Genomic DNA, 23895 nt, shown 5'->3' with positions numbered 1-23895 from the left:
TTTTTATAGTCTATTTTTTGGGGAGACATTTTTTTTGGGAGGACTCTTTTTAGAACAGTTATTCTGGAAAGTAATTTTTTTGGAGCATGGAGAATTTTCTTTCTTCACTTATTATGGAAAGGGGGAAGCCCCCCACCTCCCTTCCTCAAGACGGGGTCCAATATATTTGGGCGGACCCTTTTCAATGTATGGAAATTTATTTTCCTCAGCAGCAATGTGTGTTCTATGATAGTACTATTGTGTTGAATAATTCTGTGTCCTGATAAATTTGTATGCTCCATGAGGGAGGCTTAGGGTATAAACTATGTGGAGGGGGCACCATGTGCACGTCGTATATAATGACGAATCGTATGAGTTGACATGGTACAACTTCGACTAAATTTTGAATATATCGAAATAGAGTAATATGACCGTTGGTTGAGCTATTAGTGTGTGAATAACGTAGGTAACCTTCCCATGAGTTCCTTCTACATTAGTTGGTACATTTGGAAGTTCCAAGATTTAGTGCTCACATTTTATTCGAATAAATTTCAAGTCATGGGAAGACTTTAGGGGAACCTGAGCTACTATATTCCCCCTCAACCCCTTCCCATATAATTGTTGTCTACATTCCACAGATAGGGCAGGGTATCTGCACGGAATACTAATGGGATCGCTTTGGAGAAGTAATGTGAATGTAGAGGTGCCTATCTGCACGATCCTCTGTATTTCATATAAGTAACCAGTTCCATATGGAACTGCAATAATAACAAAGAACTCTGTACGAAGTGTGTACAGGCGCACGCATATTCTATGTCTGTAAATCCTTAGGGAGAGTGGTATGCTGCGCAGGTTCCTTCGTATTCGTGTTCTACATATATGTGAGCATGCACACACACCCCTAAGGGGAACTACACTTTGCAGTCTACATATTTGTCTAATGCAGAAAATATGGTATATATATTCTGCGCAGGGACTATGTAGTACATTATATTTTTATGTGTGCCCTGTGAATTTTCCTTTGGGACCCTATTTTTGTGGAAGAGCTGAAGGGGGGTACCACTACATACCGTATAATTCCTTTAGACCTATGTTTATGAGGTTAGGAGGTGGGGACATTTACATGTGTGAAAAATGGTGTCGCCCAGTATTGGGGGTTCTCGCTCCATAACAACATCTACTCCTTGAATAAGAGGACGATGATTATATGTCAAATCGGTGTGAGCGCGACTATATGTCAATAAAAAAGGAGTGGGGGTCTAAGGAAGTATTAAGAGGGGGAAGAGTTCAGAAAGTGAAGGATGTTAGGGGTGCAAGGAAGGTTGTTAGTTGGTAGGTTGAAGGTTATTAGAGGTGTTAGAATGAAGGTTGTTCCGAGTGGATGAAAGGAATGTTGTTAGGGTTGGTGTTGTTAAGTGGAAGATGATAGGTGGGTTCTTAGGTGGTTGGTGGACGGAAGGTTGTTAGGGTCGTGCTGGTAGGTGGAAGGAAGGTTGTTAAGGTTGTGCTGGAAGGTGGAAGGAAGGTTGGTAGGGTGGTGGTAGGTGGAAGGAAGGTTGTTAGGATGGTAGTAGGTGGAAGGAAGGACTATATTCCCTCTTGGGGAGGAGTACACCCGAAGGGTGTAATAAAAAAGAAAGAAAGAACGAACGAAAAGGAAAGAAAGAAGAGAGAAGAAAGAAAGAAGGAAGGAGAAGGGTGCGTTAACATGTGAGGTATAGTGTGGATGGAGGAGGTGAAAAGGTGCCTGAGGAACACAATGCATGCATCTGATAGGAACTCTTTGTAGTGTATAAATTGGAGCTCGCTATGGGATGTATAGGGGAGGGAGGGGGCGTCCTTATTTACGACGCAACCAGGAGAAGCAGCAGGAGCAGGGGGGCGGGAAAAATGTAATTACACTCCGACGAATCAACCATAAGGGGAAAAAAGGGTCATTGTACGCACCCCTCCCCCCCATACCATGTATGGGAGAAAGTGTGACAGAAGCACAACACTACTATATAAAAAGGATGTGCACAATGCATGAGCAACTTTGTTCATATACAACTTAACTGCAGTTCCGTCCCGTTATTGTCATGCGTAGGGTTTATTCACCCTATAAATTAAGGCTTATTCCGATGAGTACTAATAATAAATATCCACATTGCACATTACCCCCATATGGAGGAAGGAAGGTTGTTAGGGGTGGTAGGGTGGAAGGAAGAGGAGAAAGGAAGGTGCTCCTAATGCACATATATAAAATGAACCGCATACCATATATGAACTGCACATATGAATATATGAACTGTGCACTGCACCACACAATATATATATATGTGATCTGACAATACTTTAATGATCTAACAACCTACCTACCACCACCACCCCCACGCCCCCTTTCCATTTAAGAATAGCAAAATAGAACATAGAGTAAATGTCACATGCTGAAATTTTTTCTAGGGAAGAAAGGCAGTTGCGCGCAAGCCCCCTTTTCCCTTTTTATATGTACATAGTAAAGGAGCGCATGCGTACGCGCACAATGTAATAGGGAAGCATGCTTGCGCACCAAATGTAATAGGGTAGCGTGCTTGCGTGTAATATACATAATAGTAATAATAATAATGAAATGCTCTACAATGTCCTCAAAGAATAGCGTACGGAGAGAACTATCATATCATACTGTAGTAAACAAATAAAGGAATGTAGGAAGGAAGGGTCTAAGGGGGAAGGAAGGGAATGTGCTGGGTGTGAAAAATGGGTAGTGCTGTGCTTCCTGTACACGCACATGTTATATATATAGAATGGAACAAATTTTCCCTCCTTAACACATGAAGGACGGGAGGGAGTGTGTTATTGTTTGTTTTTGTTTGTTTTATATATACAGGAATTATATGCAACTAGAGCAGAATGGCACCACCAGGACAGGTAAGGAATGAAAAAGAAGGGAGCACCGGAAAAAAAAAATATTATCCCTCCCTATTTAAAGTTCCTAATTGAACATGTGTGCGTCCGACATCTTGTATATGTATATAAGTATGTGTATATATGCAGTACATAATCCACACTCTCCTCCCCCAACAACTACTTCCTTCATAGAAAGTGGATTTGCAGGAATTACCTTCATATACAGACTTCTATAAGAAATTCGTGGATGCTGATGAGACTGTATGTACCCCCGCTAGTGGCACGACCGATCAACTGAAGAGTACATTAGAACAAGCATTAACAGGATACTCCGGACTTACTTCTTACACTGACCTTTTAATGGGAGCTTATTGTCAAGCATGCAAGATGAAGGAAGAGCAATCAGAATCCAAAGATGATACACCTTGTCGTTTTTTTTATCATTGGGTAAGGAAAAATTTCCACCAGAAATCATACGGTTATAGTCTGAAGGACGCCCTGACAGTAATTTACAAAACACTAGGGAAAGATTCAGGCCAGAATATATGTAATATTATATACGATGATGCTGATGATGATACTGCCAAGTATAGGAGAAAACTATATGAGCATTACCATGATTGTACTGCCGTACAGAAGTATTTAGAACAAATAAAGAGTCACGCAGGTGGAGCGGAGAAAGACTCACAGTGGACATATTACAAGGCGGAACTTACTAATGCATGTGATACTGTAGGGGATTATTGCGGAGAAAAAGGGGAAGGTACAACTAGTAAGGACCCATATTGTGGCGAGTACCATAAGAACAAGTACAAATGTTTCTGTAAAGAAATAGAGAAACTATCAAATAACCCATCAGGGCATCCATCGAAGGGCTCATCACAGCTGTCACAACTAAAATTAACGTGTCCTACATTAACAGAACTAGAACTGGAATCAGAAGCAGAAACAGAAGCGGAGGCGGAACCCTGTCCAAAACTGGAAACGGATCCTGTACGGGGGATAGTAGAGGTTAGGCAATCCCATTTGGGAGCACAAGCAGTGGTGGTGGAAATTCCTGAACCTCATGTAGCAACTACATTGTCTATGGATGGTGGTCCCGAACCTTCAGTTCAGGCAGTTTCCCTGCCAGATTCTCGGCAGGGTGATGAACATGAGCATACAAAACCTGATTTAAGTGTCACGCAGAAACTTCCTTCATTCAGCCATGGAAATGGCGAGGACCATACTCTACGACATGGAAGTAGTGTGGTGGAAGCGAGCTCTATAAGTACACCCAATACAGAAAACAACAACAGCACTATTACTACCGCCATACCTTCTGTACTTAGCACAATAGGAATAGGTCTCCCAACGGTAGTTTTCCTTTTATATAAAGTGAGTAAATAATTGTCCATCACCATTACAATAACCATGTGAATAGTAATATTCTGTCTATGTTTATTTCCTCCATATTTCATCCTTACCTTAAAGAATAAAAATAGAGAAATATATATAGAGAATAGACTTCCCTGTTCATTATATACATATATGTATATAAATAGACATATATATATATACGACTGTATGTCCACATATATATATATATATATTTGTATGTATATACCATTTCATCTCCCCTATACACCTCCTCCCTTATTTCTTTGCTCCTCCTTTCTGCTTTTTCCCTCTTAGTATACCAATGTATTCTCTGGAGTACGTAAGAGCCTTGGAAGCAGTAATAAAAGAAGAAAAAAAAGGAGTTCATTTGTACGAAGGTTGAATATGCCAAATGAAGATGATTCGTCCACATTTGTCTCAACGACGATAGGTTCAGAATCAAACCTAACGGCAGAAGGGGACTCTACCACAGTGTATTCCATTCCATACACTAGATAAGTTCCTCTTTCTCTCTCTTTCTTTCTTCTCCCTTCCTAGAGGAGGAAGAAGGAAAGGAAAGGAAGGAAAGCATGCTCTAAGGAAGGGCGAGGAGGGTCTAAGGAGGAGGAAAGAAACCTTCCTTTGGAAGGAAGGAAAGGAACAACAATTCCTTCCTAAAGTAGAAAGGGAAAGAAGGAACAACACTTACTAAGGGAGGAAGGAAAACATCTTTCCTAAGGAAAGGAAAGGATCTTCCTCGGTAGGGAAGGAACATCACCTTCCCTCATGGAAAGTATCATTATCTTCCCCCAAGGGAATGGAACAACCATTCCTTCTTGAGGAAAGAACATTACCTTCCTTAGGAAAGAAGGGGGTAAAGGGGGAGTTATTAATACAGAATAAACATAGAAAAGGTAAGAATGAAGTAAAAAAAGGATGGTACTAATTTATAGGGACACATGTACATATTTCTGTTCATACCGAGCCGCAGCAGTTCTGAATAAGTTAAAAATTCACTTCATGCATTTTTTCATTATAAGTGTATATGAAATAGGAAATAATCATAAGCACTTAAGTACGGTGAAAAAAAAAGTTGAGTGCTTAATATAAAATAGGTATATGCACTATATAAGAAAGCTCCCATAGAAATTTTATGTGTAAAATATTCTTTCTAATCCAAAGAACATAATTCTAAATTCTTCCCTTTTTTAAGGTGAAGAATAATATCTCAAAGGAAAAGAACAAAAAACAGTAATAAAGAGTAATATAACAATGAAGAACCTCACACAATTTATAATAATATAAGAAAAAATGGGAGGAAAGGAATAATAAATAAAAGAAAGGTACGTCACACACACCAAAATTTTACTTTTGAAAATAAATTGACCACATATATCTTTGTATTATACACTCCTTTTTCTCTATTTGTATTACGTTTGTATTGTGAATATACACATACCTTTTTCACTTTTGAACAAAATGAGTATATATATTTGTACTGCACTCCTCTTATTTATTCTGTAAATGTGCACTCTTCCCTGAGCATATGAATGAATGTGCACATATTCTGGAAAAGGAAGAAGGGTATAGGGAAGAGTGTGATCCTTTTTTTTTGTTTGAATTATGCAATACGTGCATATTAACAATTTTCAATTAACTCACCTTTAAACATAACAATAAAACATGAAAGGTATGTAGTACATGTTAAAAATTTTTCGTCAAATAGAAAAAAGGTGTGCTTATATACATAATAAGAGAGAAGTGTACATAATAATGGAATGCTCCAAATGAACAAGCATGCACAATGTGCACAAAGAAATATGATGCACAAAAATATAATACATAGATACAGAATGTATAAAAAACTTGACCTTTCTTCATTACTCCTCCATTTCCTGTTCGTTCGAACCCTTTCTTATTTCTACCTTAATTATATATATGTGCACATATGTAATGACTTTGATGCACATATGTGTGTATATGTAGTGTATATTTTATCGTATTCCTTTGAAGAAAGTCAAAAGGATGACACATCTTTATTAAGAAAGGAGGGAGGAGTAGTAAAAAAGTTTGATATATTTACCTTCCAAATGGTGAGCCCCACTTGGAATATATAAGTGAAAAAGTGTTAACATATTTATTTATATTCCCTTCATGAATATTACTATATACAAGAATATATACACACAATGAGTCCAGGGGTAAGGCACAAACACTGAAGGGACCTGTTGCTTCCCTTCCTTCCACCTACCACCACCCCTAACACAACCTTCCTTCCTTCTTACAACATGGACACTTATATATATGATGTATAGATAATAATTTGTACATAGTGCAGTAAATTATACATTAGGAATATATATAGAAACACCCATTTTTTACACATGTTCCATTCTTCATTCATTTTACTTTTAGCAGGCTGACACCAATAATTTACCCTCAGAGAAAATATATGCTGAGTTGGACGGAGTTGTAGGAAAAAGTTGTATACTCAGCGGAAGCAAAGGGAACCGGACTGAAGTGGAAAAACAACTGGAAACATCATTATTTTCATACAATGGGAAAGATTGGAATTGGCTTAATAAGATTGTGAAAAATTACTGTGTAGCATGTAACAGTACAGGGGAAGGGGAGTTCGCTACTTTGTCCAATAGTGACCGTTATAGCTTCTTTTATTATTGGTTAGGTGATAGAATAAATAAGGAACCATCTAAGAAAGATGCCTCTGTCTCAATGGTTATGAGTAAAATTTACCCTACACTGGCAGGTTCCATGTCCGGATGTAAATGTAATAATATATACCCTAATATTAGCAAAGACAGGTTCCCACAGGGCAAAAACCTATTCGATTACTACTACAACTATAGGAAATTACAAAATAATGGGGAGCTTAGTACATATTGCAGCACTGCAGAATACGAGAAGTCCTTCCTAAACGCCCAGACAGCACATATAGATTTAAGTCAAAGGTGCAAAAGCACTGCCGAAGAACCATATTGTGCCAAATTTGAAAGTGAGAAAAGTAACGAGGACGGAGAATTCGCGGAACCTAAAAAATTGGAGTGCCCTGAAGCAACATCACAAACTGCAAGAATGGTTACAGGTAAGACAAATAAATAAAGCATATGACAAATATGTATAATCGAGAAGTATTATTATTATTATTACTAGAGAGAGCGAGGAGGGAAATGGCTGAGTCGAAGAGAAAAGGAAGAGGGTAATGCTCCACCAAGGGGTGTACCCCACCACACTCTTAGTTTTAATGACTCTTGATTACACTAAAACCTTCCTCCCTTTATTTCATTTCTTATGTGCAGAGCAACCTCAACAAGAAACTCCTCCTGCAGAAGGAACATCAGGTGCTACCACGGGTGTAGTAGGTAAGTACATATATAACCAGGGAAGAGGGGGGCGCACAAAGAAGTAGCATCGCCCACGGGGGTTTGAGCACATCCATCGTGCGCTAGGAATATTCTCCTCATTATATTGTACAGATTTCCTGCTCCTCCTTCCTTTTGTTCAGCAGGCTCACCAGGTCCAGAGGGTCCAAGAGGTGATAGGGGCGATGCCGGTCCAGCACCTGCTGTAGGTGGTGTTCCAGGTGCTATTCCTGGTATAGGTGGTATTGCTGGTGCTGGTACTCCAGCGGCAGCGGCTGCTGCTGCTGCAGCAGCGAAGGCTGCAGTACCAGAAGCACCACGACCACAAGCTGCCAAACCAGCCGCAACAAAACCAGCAACAACGAAACCTGTTGTGAAATCTGCCACAGAAGTACAACCTCCTGCCGCTGCTGCAGTTGCAGCAGGTCCACCAGATTTACCACTTGCTACTATTATCCCTTCCGCATTTGGAGCAATAGGATTACCAGGGGCTGCCCTCTTATTGTATAAGGTAAAGTTACAATTAAAGTGAAATTGCATATAATAAGAATAATAATGTTTACTATTATTATTTCCTTCTTATTTCATACTTAAAAAATAAAAATATATAGAATAGAATAGACTACACCATGTACATATATGGCTCTATATATACATCATATATATATATATAATGCATGTCTACCCGCCCTTCCACCTGAACATCCTTCCCTTATTTCATCCTTCTTCCCTTTTCATTCCATTCTTAGTATACCAATTTATTTTCTGGAATACGAAACAACCTCTCCGGTGGGAAGAGCAGAAGGAAAAGGAGGTCCACAACAGATGACTCGGATGTGGAAGCTGAAGATTATACCGATTATTCAGAGGAAGTTTCAGAAACGGAAACATATTCCAGCACGGGCGATTCCATGATAGAATATTCTGTTCCTTATGTTAGATAAGTTTTCTTTAAGGAAAGGGAACAAGTAATAGTAGAAGGAAAGAATAACAGAAGAAGTAATGTTAGTTATCACTGTATATGAAGTGTGCCTTATATATTATAATATTGTGTGCACACAACAAACTTTCATAATAATAACATCAGCAACAATAACACGATACTTTATTTTTCCAGTCGGACGTGTCGTATGTAATATACTTATACACATATATGTGTTAAAATTTGCTTCCTCCCGCACAATTTACAATTTCTCCATGGACAGTAAACTCATTAAAATAACAGAATATATACTCCTTCCTATTTCTTAAAGCTTTCTATGCTGACTGCTCATTCCTGTGGAAGTTCCTTACTTATAATTTCGATTGGATATATTTTTCCCTTTTCGAACAACATAAATTTACTTCATACTTATTATAAACACCATCATATTGATTAGGGTGATATAATGGATTTTTGAGTAATAAAAGCACATAAAAAAGAGCGCTATTACTCATGGTGCGCTATGGGACTTATAATTACTCTTTTCTTCCGTAAAATTAGTGAAAAGAAACGGAATTCTGTCTCATTTCCTTTCGAAACTTGATGATTCCCCCTTTTTTCTTTCTTATACATGCTCCAGAATTTATATAACGCTTTCATTTTTATGTTTACATTTTTCACAATTTCTTTCATAAAAGCTTAAATTATATATTAAAACATATTCATAATTATATGGAGATAATCCACGTATTAATTCAGTTCGAAATAAAAAATTTACGCGTTGTCATGAGCTAGAACATATTTGCGCCTCCACGAAATTGAACTTTCAAATTCGCGTTTACCAAATATGAATTCATATCGATCACGCCAAATTAACATGTTCACCTTATTACTTTTACTCTGCACTTTTAAGCTTATTGCATTCTTCCAATTTAGGGTCACATAACTCAAAAGGAATAATATAATCGAAAGAACAGTATAATTGAAAATTATACTTTTGTGAAATAACTGCCTAAATTAAGATAGATATATATTCGTATATATTTATTCATACCATGTACTTGTTCACTTTTGAAATGCACTAAATGTGTGATTATTTACGAGCATTACACGCATTGTACCCACTTCTATAAGCAATAAAAAAAAAAACTTGTTCAACCATGTTATTTGCATTTGCACAGAATCATGTGCATAGAAAATATATTACACACACAAGGTTCTGTAGATTTATATAAAAAAGAGGAAGTTTTTAATTTTATAACATTTCACGTGTTCCCTTAATAACAAAATTAAGACATGCAAATTTAGGCCAGTTAATTCACAAAAAATTAAATGAATAATGTTAAAAAAAGAAACCTCAAATTATAATGTATCTCCTATTTAGCGCTTAAAATGGAATAAATGATGTCCTTTTCTTGATAATTCGCGCATACTTTACACAATCCCAACTTCCACTATTTGTACACTTGTAGCTTCGGGTTGTACTATTGTGCCAGGATAGTACATGGAATGGCATAATATATGACCTTAAAAATGTAACACCAACCTCATAAAATGTGACCCCTTGAATGAACAAGTTTACTTATTACGATTTCAACGCCACTGCGCTCTTACATGTTTATGCGTGTGTTCTGCAAAACATAAATTTTCACATTTTATTAGTAGCACACATAAAAATAATTTTTCCGCATTTTTCATACGTTCATACATATGTTCATAATATGTCCATACATATATTAATACATATGTTAATACATATGTTAATACATATATTAATACATATGTTAATACATATGTTAATACATATATTAATACATATGTTTATTCATGGATGCATTTATTATGCTCTAAAAGACCTGTTGGAATAAATGGATGTTATTCATTTGACCACATTCCTCTTATATTTGTAGTAAACCGCGAACCTTGTACGTATACACACATTATGCTTCAAAAAAAAAAAATGAACCATATTAAGAAAAAAAAAAGAAAATATCATTCATTTTGAATAAATAAATGGATTCTTTTTTTAAAAAGTTGTAATAGCTTTAAAAAAATTCATATTGAATAGGAAAAAATTTAGGCCACTAAAAATAAGCGTGCACGTTGTATAGGTTGTGAATATACACACAACTACGCGTAAAAATGCAACGCAACTTTTTCTATGTTAATAATTAAATGTATTATATCAAACAAATATCTCTATCTCTGCATATGAGATATGTAACTTAATATGATAAAACATACTTGTCCAAGTATGGTATATTATACTTATAAAATTACACTTAAAAAAAATGAGCGAAAAAAAAAAGGGGAGACAGGCATAGGCCATTATATCTTGATTAATCAAAAGAAGCAAACGATAAAAAAAAAAAAAAAAAAAAAGGGGAAAATAATAATTTTATCATCATTACAAAAATTACCATAAAAAAAAAGAAAAAATAGTAATGGATTATTAAAAAGGATATTAAAAAATGACGTAAAAAAGGTAAAAAAAAAAAAAAAAAAAAAAAAAAAAAAAAAAAAAGTTAATTTACACAAATAAATACATATGGACAACGCACACGTAAAATTATGGTACGTATATGCATATCCTCACATGATACTTGCAAGGCTAATATGCATGTGTCCAAATGTACTTCCCCAAACCACAGATGCGCCTACCTACTGTATATCAATATACTGTATTATGTCATCGTGGTTTACGCTGCTATTAAAATAAAACTCCTTGTTATTCTCGCTGTGATTTTTGTTTTTTCCATTTTCTTGCTCCTGGAAAAAACTGCCTCTATCGTCACTGTCACTGTGATTGTCATTATTATTGTCATTATTATTCTTATTGTTATTATTGCTATGATCCTTCTCCTCGTAATAGTTAAAGAAATGTCCGTTCGTTTTATTAAAATGGGTTTTATCATTTTCGTCGTCGAAATCATTGGTGTATGTGCTTAATTCTTCGGGTGGAAAAGCCCTGTTTTGTTTTGGCTTAAAGGTGCTTGTTTCCCCCAAGTGCACGTCCTGCTCGTGTTGGTTCTCCTGCTCCGGTTCGTGGTCCACGTCAGCTAATTCCTCTTCGATCGTTCTTTTGCTAAAGGACATGACATTTTTGCATGTACCATTGTTGCACGCATGATCGTCTTCCACATTGTCAACAAAGTAGTTCAGGTACTTCAGCTGGCTGCACAGTTCGAGGTCGCCGCGGGCCAGCTCTGCCTCTCCGTGGATGTGGCCAGTGCTCCCGCCGTCTATCTGTGGTACGCGATTTATGCAGTTTATGAATTTTTTCCGGTTAATATGGTCTTTGCCCATACAATCCACGTTATCTTTGTTGTCGTTTCTTCCATCGCCATTGTTGTTCTCATTGGACCGCACATTCTGCATATGGTATGTATTGCGCGCCACATACACACTATCCTCGTGGCTAGTTCGTCCTCCCTCCATGTGGTCATTTCGAGCGATTTCCCTTTGATTGTCTATTTCATTCCCGTTCTGGAATGAACTTCCATACGGGTTAACCAGCTCGTATTGGTTGGCCACGTCATATGCAATGACCTCTTCGTACGCGCCCGCCTGTTGGGAACCGTTTCCCCCCGCGTATCCTTCTGTCTGGTGACGCAAAAGCGCCAACTTCTTCACCGCCGTGGTATCCCCATCGCACAGCACATTTTCCGAGCACTTCTTTTTGTTCCTCTTCCGCTTGTTCAGCAATTCATTCTCAATGTAATCGTTCACATACATGCTGTAGTAGTCTTGATTGTTTATTGTCTTCTCTAGTTTTTTCATTCTCATATTTTTGGTCTTAGACAGAACATACGTGTTGTTCACCGAGTCGTATGTGTACATGTCGTTAAAATAGGTGTTGCACACTTCGAATGGATTATCCTTCAGGGTAACCTTCTTTTTAAGGCACAACCTTTTAATGTGTAACCTGGCCTTCACATTATTCAGTGTGTTATTCAAATACTCGTTGTGCTTCAAAGATTGCTCATAGCTAATAGCAAAATGGTACACGTTGTTAATAAAACTGTTGTAATGGTTTTGTATGTTAAAGAAGATGCATTCGTTTTTCTTTAATTGTTCGTACTGGAGTATATACGTGGGTAGGCAGTCGTTCCTGCTTTTTATCAATTCCTTGTGGCTTGCATAATCTGGGAGCTGTATCTGGTAGTATACATTCGGTTTCCTATCTACCAAGGGGTTGAAGTTCCTTCTGCGACTTACCCTCTTTTTGAATACTTGTACTTTCCTGTTTCGGGTGTGTCCATTGTTACTTCCCCTACGGGCGACGCCTTTACTGATTCGACCACTTCTAAGACGAGTGGCTCCCGGGTCGATCACCTTTTCACCGTACTTATCCACCTTTGCGCTAACTTTCAACTTTTTGTTTTTTCTCTTATTGGCCTTAATCAAACTGTTTTCTGTTGAGTTGCCGCTTAACACGCTGTTTCTCTTCTTCCTTCTCAAAGACATGCCTGTGCTTCTCCTATTGCTATTTTCTTCCTCCTCCTCCAGGGGTTGTTTTGCTTTACTCCTGGAGAAGGAATTTTTCATTTTCTTATTCCACACCATTTCATCTTTCGTATCTATCGTAATTTTGTCTTCCCTCAGTTCTTTTGCACTCTTCCGGTCGGCACTATTATTATACATTCGATAATCCTTGTTGCTAACACATAATCTATTTCCGTTCTTGCTCTTGTTTTTGCAGAAGGTTCTACTCCCGCTGTTGTGACTATTTCCATTGCTACTTCGCGAATTTTTTGCTCCCATTGGGAAGTTTTTTTCGCCATCCTTTTTGGTTGAATTACCGCCCGTTTTGGCATCCTTAGCGTTTCGCGATCTTACTGTGCCCCTATTAATAAATACAAAGTCATTCGAGTCGTGCTCTTCCGTCTCCAATTCTTTGTAGTCTTGCTTCTTTTGTCCCTCTTCGTCATTCATTAGCTCTTCTTCCTCCTCATCATCTGAACCTTCCTCGTAGTCTTCGTCCGAGTCGTCACTTTCGTCATCGTCTTCCTCTTCATAATCATCGTCATCATAGTTAAGGTCTGAATCATCATCAGAAAATTTCGAAGTTCGCCTCTTCCTATTATTACGTTTTTCATCGATCCTGTGCCCTTTGCCTTTGGCACTTGTAGGGGGTCCACCAACACCACCACATTTGCCATTAGAATCTCCAATAATTTTTATACCAAAATTGTAGGTACCTCTTTTTTTAAGCTCGTATTGGAATTTGCCCATGTTGTAAAACTTCAGTTGGTACTGTTCGAATTTCTTCGCGTCGAAGCTTCTGTAAATTTTCGAAATGATTAAATTGTACAGGCTCCATTCTGTGAAGGTTATAAATTTGGTGTTTTCGTAGGCATTATTTTTATAATATTTATTAATTCTTCTCTTTTTCATCTGGCGCAATTCCAACAATTTGTTACTCACATTCAGGTCTATGTTTTCCCATAGATTTGTGTAAATGTTGAAGTAGTATATATCGTTGGCATTGATGCTGTTCATCTCTGTCTTCTGCGTCTGCGCTTGTGCTGGTATTGTTTGAATCATCTCCCCTCCGCAGTGTTCCTTTTCCTTCTTCATCATTTTGTAATCGCTGTACGTGCCATCGGAGCTGCATGTTGTTCCCCCTTTTTTGCGACATTTTCGGAGCGTCTCCTGTATTTCTTTATTTTGCAATTCATCAATGCTCTGCGACCACATATTGTTCCGTATGCAGTTAATCTTGTGATATATAAATTTAAACATAACGTCGTTTTCCTCCATGGAGCTGTCCACGCTTATTTCAAACTCTATGGGTGCGTTGCCCCCAGGTGCGTGGGTGTTCATCTGGAAACTGCCACCAGCGTAATCACCACTGCGCTGTTGGTCACTACTTATGTCAGCACTTTTGCTGTTCTCCACATCGTACTCTAACACACACTTTACCAGCTCATACGCATTGTCGCTGTCAACCGAATTTTCACTGACATATCCATCATACATGTCAACATTCCTTTTGCTTTCGTGAAGCTCCTCCTTGGTATCACACTTCACTTTCTCCTGTTTCGGTTTGATAATTTTATTTTTCAAAGTGGTCTTACATTCTCTGTCATCCTTAAAATTCACGTCATTTTTGATGTTCTGTTCTTCCCTTGGGCCATTTATTTTTTTGGGAACCAAGTTCTTCTCACTTGGAAAACCTGCTGTGATGTAGTATTCTTCCCCTCTTTCATTTTTCTGCACAATTCCATCTGCAAACTTCATCTCATTTTTTACCACACCACTGTAATTACTTTCGTTGATCGTGGCAGCGTCAAAGGGGATGCTTCCCCTTGTTCGCTTTTTCTCATCGTTGTCTAGTTCTTCCTTTTTTCTAAAGGGACTTGTTGCCCCTAAACCGAGGTTATCATCCTCAACCTTTACTTCACCCATGTAACTTTTACTCTTCTCATGAAGCTTGTTATTAATTATGTTTTGTAATTCTCTCAACTGCTTTATTACCTTTTTGAAGCAGAACATTTCTTCCTTAATTCGAAGGGCGGGAGAGTCTACATATTCTTCCTTGCTCAGATCGTACGGGTCAGCAAAGTTCTGAATCACTTCTTTGTTCTCCGTGTTAATCTGAATGTGGGTATCTGCATCCCCTTTATGGGCGATCCCGTTATACGGCACGGTTGGGACAAGGCTATCCTCACTGTGGGAGGCATCAAAAGAACTCCTATCGTCCACTATAATGGTATTATTCTTCTGATCATTTGAGCAGATAATCACTGGACTGTTTATTCCATAGAGGATGTTACATTCGCTGTTGCTGCTACTACTACTGATACTCCCCTTGGCCTGTTCTAAGCTACGGCTGGAACCGTCATACATAGGTAAACAATCTAATGAAAGATTAGAATTGTTCTCATTTTTGCACTCGAAAAATATTTTTTTTTTATAAAACATGAGCAGTTGGTTGTAGCAGAGGTTCTTATTCAGGTTGAGTATTTTCAGCATTTTTTCCCGATCCTGAAAATCTTCTTTAAAAAAATTATCGTACATATCGTCAAAGAGGCAGAAAAAATTTATATTCAGGGATATATACGATGAGGAACTATTGTCCACATTGCTTCCTCCGCTCACTTCTGGATTTGCACTTTCATTTCCACTTGTACTTGTGTTCATATCATTGTAGTATAAATCTTGGCCCACGGGATCTTTATCCTTTTCCTCCGTTTCGTGGGTGTTGCTACTCTCTGATTTGCCTTCCTCATGCTGCATCCGTTGATGCTGCGGGGGGTTCTCTTCCTCATCTTCACTTTCTTCTTCTTCGTCATCGTCATTTTCATCATCATCGTCGTCGCTGTTTTCCTCCTCCTCCCCATTCAAGCAGCTCCTGTACAACATCTTATGGAACAGCAATTTTTTAAGATCACCCTGCCTTAAATTTTTTATATCCATTGACAGTGAGCTATTCGTCTCATCCATCTGGTGAAGGTTTCTTCCAATTGGATCGTCAAAAATGTGGCTTCCTTTCTTTTCCCAAAGTGTGTCCCTTAAACTGATATAATTTTCCTCCTTCATTTCTGCGTCTAATTCATCTGGCACGTTATAAATCCCACCAGTGCCGTCATTCAGAACGCCACGACTGTGCGCATAACTTGGTGCATTAGAAACGGTCTCATAATAATCTTCCACATTTGAGTTAAAAATGAAGGCATATTTGTCTCTATTCATTATTTGAAACTCGTCGAAACATTCCATTTTCTTCGACATCTTTGGTAGGCCGTTACTGGGGCATGTCTCGTCCTCCCCAAACCTTGGCCCCTGGAAGTTGTCGTCAAGTTGGTACTCAAATTTGGTGCCACACTCATCCAATTCATTGTTCCCCCAGTTGCCGTTGCTATCAGAATAATCAAAATTGCCAATGTTGTAATCAAATGTGGGATGTATCATATCAGCAACAGCGTTGTACTGCTCATCGTTGACGCTTTCATTTTCGGAAACGTCCATTTCTTCCACTTGGGAAAAATCATCATCGTCATAAATATTTCCCCCATTCATATTACTTCCCCAGTTGTCCATTTCGACGATCCTTAATTGATTAAAATTTGCATGCTCTGCGTTAAGGTTGGAGAGGACTTCGTTTTTCTGAGCCTCCTCCTCCTCTTCTCTCTCCTTCTGCATCAAGATATTCTCCCCTTGTACAAGCATCGTTTCTTCCTCCTCCTGCACGTCGCTTGTCGTGTTGTTATTATTGTCGTCGTAGCTGGTATCATCGTTGTCTGTGTCATCACTGTTATCACTGTGGTTCATGTTATCACTGCACATGTTACCACTGCACATGTTATCACGGTAAATGTTACCACTGTAACTGTTACCGCTGTGAATGTCTGCATTGCAGAGGTTATCGCCGTATAGTTCTTCAGTGTAGAGGTCACCTCCGCACACGTTCTCACTATACATATTGTCACTATACATATTGTCCACATCAAGGTTGACGTCACCGATGTTCGTGGATCCAATATTTTCATCGAAGATATTTTCCCCGTGGAGGTTTCCATCGAACAGGTTTGGTTTATCAATATTCCTTTCGTCCATGTTGAGCTCGTCGTCATGTGGCATGTCGCCACTGCACGAGTCGCTTATGCGTCGATCCGCATTTACATCATTGGCACTGACGTGGCTGGAGCTGTCATCGTTAACGCTGGCATCGTTAGTGCTGTCGTCGTTAGCACTGTTATTGTTAGCACTGTGATTGTTAGCACCGTCGTCGTTAGCACTGTCGTCGTTAGCACTGCCGTCGTTCACGCTAGCATCGTTTGCACTGACATCCACTGCGCTCCTACCAATTGTGCACCCCCCACCAGGCATGCTATCATCGCAGCTGTTATTTTCGTACATCGAGTGCTTGTCACTGTGTGGGTGCTTAAACTCAGACATGTGGTATGCACTAATATTCTTCCTCTGCAGTCTTCTAATTATATTACTGGGGGCGTTAAAGTCAATATTGTTCTTTGGCATACACTTTACATTACCCTGTATGTTTATCGCATCTGTCATCACGTGGCCGTCCTGCAAAACGTTGCTTTCGCTTCTGCTGACCTTCCCGTTATTATAAAAATAATTGTTCCCCCCACAATTATTAATATTGATAATATTATTCTGGCAATAATTACCGTAATAATTATTAGAATTATTTATATTATTTTTTATAACAAGATTATTGTATATATTGTTGAAGGTGTCTGCGCTGGTTTGAAAGTTGATATTGCTGTTCATACTGTTCGGGCAATTACTATATGTTGCGTTAGCACTTGTATTGTTTTGATTTGTGTTTCTTTTTTTGGGGGGGCTGGATGAATGTTTCTTCCTTTCATCACAACTGGAGGAAAAGACACTGCAGCACTCGTTATTGCTTCCATTGCTGTCATTGCTAGCTTGGCTGCTATGACTGTTGCGTCTGATATATTTGTTATGGCGGTTGTGCCGCTTATGATCACTGTGGCGGTTGTATTCTTCGCAACTCGCGTGACTACTGTGCCTGCTGTGATCTTCGCGATTCCCGTGATTGCCATGTCTGACGTAGCCCCTATTATACCGAGGGTGCCCACTATACCCGTTGCCCCTGCTGCCGCTTCGTCTGCTCGTATTCTTTAACGTAGATAACTCCCGAGCCAAGGAGCTGTCACCTTTCGCAGTGCACAGTTCCTTTATCATGTTAATCAAAACGGCCCTCAAAATATGCTCATCCGTATATTCCCCTGTGGATTTTTCACCATTACCTCCCTCTTGAAAGGAATGAAAATTCGATTTCTTCCTGTTGCAAAAATCTTCTACAATTTTCATAATGCTCTGCTGATAGTTGCTTGGTATTTCGTTATTTTCATACTTGTTCATCTGTGCACTAAAGTCGCTGTCCAAATTTTGGAAGGCTTCCACACTGTCGGTGTCTTTGGTGCAGTTCAAGCTGTTCACACTGTTTAGATCCTTCCCCCCACCTGACCCACAAGTTTCCTCCACTACCTTTCTGTCACACACATCTATCCCTCTTATCGTATTTAACAAATTGCCGGACTGCACATTCTTCAGAGCGCTAGGATTAATTCGATCATTCCCTTCGACGTTCCCTTCGTGATACCGTTGGTGCTGCTCTTCATTTGGATTCAAACTTTCGTTCAATAGTTCGTCCACACTTTTTGCGTTGCGTCTATTTTTGAGATTGTTCTTTATGTGACATAAAATTTGGTCATACTGACTGTTGTTGGAACGATCGCTATTGTTGTTGACATGACCACTACTGTTGGCACAATCGCTACTACGGTTATTGCAGCTATCGCTATTGTCCCTACCACCATCATTCTTATTTTCGGCACTAGACAGGTTGTTCTGCAGGACCATATCGTTCATTCTCTTTAGGTTGCAAAGGCAATTGTGAAAGAAGCTATTCACTTGATCCACGATGCTTTTTGCATTATTATAATTATCACTAAAATTCAGATTAACGTTGTTAAGTGGGCTGTTGTTACTGCAGCTGTTGCTGTAGTTGGCATTTTCCTTCGGATCATCCTTCTCACTTTTTGGTTCCTCCACGTTGTGGCTGCTACTATCGCACTTGGTGCTTCCCTTGGTGCTTAGCAGATTGTTGATCTGACTTTGGCCTGGCCCCTCATTACTGGACTTCGCATGCCCCGCATGGTGGGAGCAATTTGCGCAGTTTACATTCCCCTCCGGCTCAAGGCTCCCCACTGTCGCGTCATTCGTTTCATTATGTAACCCCTTCTTTGTGTGCGCCATGGAGTTCTTACAAGCCTGCAGGCAATAATCGTACAATAAGTCCATATTTTCATCCAACAGGCTAAGGGTTTGCCTGATGTCGTTACGAGTATCGTTCCCATGATTAAAATTATCTGTCTGGCTATTATTACTGCTACCATTCGTGTCGTTATTGCTATAATACGCGTTGCTGCAATTTTTGGTGCTTGTTTCTTCACATGCTTCGGAGTGAACCCCCTTCAGGGCACTATTATTACTACTGACTCTACAGCTCTTTTGGATACCGCTCCCGCTGTTGATTATACTATTGCTCACATCACTGCTGTTGTTTTTTGTAACTTCAATGCCACTTGGGTGATCGGTTTTCCTTTCACCGCCCTCCATCGAGCTACTTTTTGATTCATCCTTCGGTAGCGTTTCACTCTTCTTATGGTAATCAATATTACCCGCTAGGTTTGTACCTTCCGAAGGGGGGGAAATGTCCCTCCTCGTAATATCCTGTTCTACCTTTTTTTTATTACTACTACTGCTTCCACCGTGCGGTAAGCCACTGTGGACATTTCCCAAGTCATCACGGTTACTTTTCATTGCTTCTTTTATCATATTTAATATATTCTCCATGTTATTACAATGTGGGTTCCTAAGTTCAGTGTCATTTCTTGCAGAGCAGCTTTGAAAATGTTGGTCATGGGCCAGTTCACACAATTGGTTTAAGCTCATATGTGCCATGTTGCTGCAAGTGGGTTCATTACCACTCCTTACCTGTGCCCAACTATCTTTGCCACTTTTAGGGGCATTATCAGTTTTGGGTGAAATATCCCCCTTATTTGCCACTAAGTGGCTTATTTCACTGCGGGGTAGATTTTTTAAAAAATCTGCTATGGCGTTTCTTAAAATGTCGTTATACTCGTTACTTGGGCAGGCATCACTGCCGTAATTTCCCTCATGGCTGTCATTACTCGTAGTTGTATTATCGGTGTTATCGTTCATACATGTCTTCAGGATCCTACGATTATCGTTACACTGCAGCATATATTTTATTACATCCGTTGCGATTCTATCATAAGTGGAGTTATCTGCTAACCTGTTTTTATCCGTACTTTGTGAGGGCTCTCTCTTTTCATTCATCAGGTTGTAATGGACATAATCGGCTTGATCATTATTATAGTCCGTCCTTTTCCTACTTGGGGAGTCGTACTTCGATTTGTTAATAACTTTGTCTCTGTTAGGACTAACGGTGGCGCTGCTACTGCAACTAGTGCTAGCTTTGTCGTTAGTTACATTGCTAGTGATTCTTCTACTGGTCTTGTTACTGACATGATCACTTACGTTCATGCAGTTCTCTTTCATTTCGTCCTCCTCGCTTACTTCTACGTTGGGTAATCTGCCATTCCCCTCTTCGAACGATTCATCACGGTGATGACAATGGTGATGAAAATGGAACCTTTTATCATTCCTCGTTCTATCATTCCTAAGATTATCACCCATATATAAATTTTCCTTTGAATGACCTTCCTTAAATCTTTCGTCAATGCAGTCCTTTCTGTGTACATTTAATGGCAAGTGTTTTCTTAACATGTTTTTGTTCCGTTCAGTGGAGCTTCCACCTCCTCCTCTACTGCAGATATTTTTCTTATGTTCCTTCAGAATTAATTTGATTAATTCTATGTTGGCTTCCTCCTCCAAGTCGGCACTTGGCTCACCCCCCTCCGGGGTTCTGTTATTCTCCTGATGCGCGGCGCTGCCACTACCGATGCTGTTTTCGTTTATAGTGATGTCATTCCTACTGCCGCTTCTATGTGCCGACTTTTTGTGCATCTCTGCAGAGTCTTCTACGAACCTTTGAAAACTGCTCGACGATGGGATGCCTGGATGCTCATTCTCCTGGGGAAGAAAATCGTCCTTCACAGCACTGCAATTCAGCCTGTTAAAAATGTTTAGCAGTGCATCCGTCGATATTTCATTTAGCATGTGGACATTTTCATGGAAAACGGAACTCCTGTTGTTACTATGTTGTACGTCATGATGCCTTTCTGTTGAGTTCCTATTTTTACCTGCTTTCTCCCCATTCATTTTTCTGTTCATCCCATTTTCCTTCAAAAAGTTGGCTAATACTCTCCTCAAATTATCCACGTTCACAGGTATATTATTTCCTTTGTTGTTTTTTTTTAAAATCTTTGTGCTTCTTTCTACGCTGCTCTGTACATTCGTAGCGCCACAGTCACCGTTCCCCTTCTGCTTCATAACGGGTGCACTGCTTTCGTCCTTGCCGCCGTGCCAATCGTTGCTATTGTTACTTCTACTTTTACTATTGTCGATTTGTTCTTTTTCGGGGTTATCATCCCTTTTGTGGTAATCTTCCTCTTCAAGGCGATAACCTCTATCGTGGCCACTTATGTCCGCCGAGCGACTCCCCTCACCATGTACAGCCAAGCTGGGTTCCGCCAGCTCGCGAATTTCATCTCTTACCCTTTCCAAAGAATAATTATCATTTTCCTTCTCGACAGACAAATTATGTGAATTCGCATTTTTATTTTTCTCCTTCGATTTGCTACTTTTTTCAAATCCGAATTTGTTGTAAAGTAGCTTTTTAAAAAAGCTCAAGTTCCTCTCCTCTTCCCCATCACAATTTTTTATAGCTATTTCATCGTTTCGTGCCCTGGGCGTATTTTCCATTCTGGGCGATGAGCACAAGGCGTACTCGTTGTTGTAGTTGTAATTGTAATTGGGAGTCACATCCACGTTTGCCTCAACGCTGGCATGAGCGCTAGCGTAGGTGTTTGAATGGGCGCTCGAATCGTCGCCCGAATTGGCCATCGAGTCGGCGTTCCTGTCATCATTTAAGCTGCCAGTTACGCTCGAGTTTAGGCTCGAATTCACGCTGGGCAACACGTTCGGGCGTGCGCTTATGCACGTGCTGACATTCGAGTTGACATTGGAACAGGTACTTAACACTTTGTGCAAGTTGTACTTGGATGCGCTCTTTTTTGCACATATTTTTTGCCTTAATTCGAGACCCGTGTTATCGCAGCTCGTTCGGGTCACATCCGCGTTGGATGCTCCATCACAGTGGTCACAACTTCGAAGGTTATCACCGCAGCTGCGAATGTTATTTAATTTCTCGTTGGAAAGAATGTTTCCACCACAGATGCCGCTACCAATGCCGCTAAAATCGCTATTAAGCAAACCTACTTTCGCGTCACCATGGTGAATAAGTTTACCATCTCCCTCGGTATGACGATTCGTAAGTACAAACTCGTCGTATTCTTTCCTGGTCTTTTTCGTAAAGTGGTTATTTATTTTAATGAGTTGACTTAAAAAATTATCATTATCCGAATTGTACAGGATGCCAATTTCATTTCTTAATTTGATAATATAATTATCGAAGTAGGTAACGCAGTAAACGTATTTCAGCATAATGTCTTTTATATCAGTACAGGCGAAGGTTTTTTCTTCTACTTCGTCCTCCTTCGCATGAACCCATTTGGGTTCATGTACGTGACCGGGTTGTTCACACACCTGTCCAAGATCACTTTTAACATTTATGTCAATGAAGGTACCATTTTTTTTCTTTATTAAATCTTCCCTAACCGTCTTAAGTAATAAAACCCATTCACACCTATACTTATCTTTTCTCTTTTTTATGCGAAATAAAATATTATCTTCATATTCTTTGTGAAATGGTTTTAAGGTTAGAACAAGGTTTTTAATATGCTCTAAATCTTTTTCGCAGAAAGTGTAGTTACCTTCGTTGTCATTTATGAGATTTCCTTGTGTCCTTCTATTGGCCTCCTTAATTTCAGTAGTGATTATCACCCCATTACTATTAATGAAAGTAATACTTGACAGGTGTGCGGAGTTTAGTTCGTTCATTATTTTTCAGGTGGTTCATTGACGAATGGGTTGCGTAAAGGTGCTGTATGTGCATCCATATATGCATTCGTGTTTTCGCGTGGTTGCGTTTAGGCGATTAGCTGAATTAGAGAGTTTGCCTTATCGCAGTTCTTACGTTTGTATGTTCGTTCTTTCACACATTCGTGCGTCCGTGCTGTTGCACCTTTGTACAATCCTGTCTTTGCCAATTGTGCCCCTATACATTCGTATACGAACGTGCTTGCACCTCCCTACATATGCTAATATATGCACTGATATGTACATATATATGTGCATATACATACGTACACACCTATGTGCAATGGTATGCATATATATATGCATGGTACTACAGTTGCAAGAAGGCAAGGGAAAATAATAAATATGTATCTTCTACAGAGCAAAAAAAAATAAAAATAAAAATAGTATAATAGACTAGCAAAAGAAGCACGAATGACTGGTCATATCGATACGCACATCAGAACCTTCCTATTTGCTGAATTTTTTTTTTTTTTTTCCAAATGTTAAAAAATATGAGTTTAATTCAAATTTTTCATGTCCATTATTTTTGAAATGATTACATTATGCGAATACGCTGCGGGAGTATGTACAAGTATACGTACACACACATGTCAAAAATGAATATACACATGTGTTGTGTGCTTATCGAAAAGTTAACACTCTAGCGATAGGTTAACATATTTTTTACACGTTTGCAGAGTTACATACTGAGATATACACGCGCACACGTTGCGCTCT

General features: G+C 39.2%; 2 protein-coding genes across 2 annotated transcripts; one reads left to right on the top strand and one right to left on the bottom strand.

Moving 5' to 3' along the window:
* Window positions 1-3252: 3252 nt before the first annotated feature.
* PCOAH_00044880 (KIR protein) lies at window positions 3253-4254 on the top strand (the record flags this gene model as incomplete). Its single annotated transcript, XM_020061272.1, has 1 exon — window positions 3253-4254. One exon carries the CDS (start codon window positions 3253-3255, stop codon window positions 4252-4254), a length of 1002 nt encoding a protein of 333 aa, XP_019916472.1.
* Window positions 4255-11187: 6933 nt separating this feature from the next.
* Window positions 11188-23136, bottom strand: PCOAH_00044870 (Uncharacterized protein; the record flags this gene model as incomplete). Its single annotated transcript, XM_020061271.1, has 1 exon — window positions 11188-23136. The coding sequence occupies one exon, from the start codon at window positions 23134-23136 to the stop codon at window positions 11188-11190; it is 11949 nt and encodes a 3982-aa protein (XP_019916920.1).
* Window positions 23137-23895: the final 759 nt, after the last annotated feature.

The sequence above is a fragment of the Plasmodium coatneyi genome, chromosome 12 (genome assembly GCF_001680005.1).
Source record: "Plasmodium coatneyi strain Hackeri chromosome 12, complete sequence".
NCBI classification, from domain to species: Eukaryota; Apicomplexa; class Aconoidasida; order Haemosporida; family Plasmodiidae; genus Plasmodium; species Plasmodium coatneyi.
This window is presented reverse-complemented; position numbering and strand designations above follow the sequence as displayed.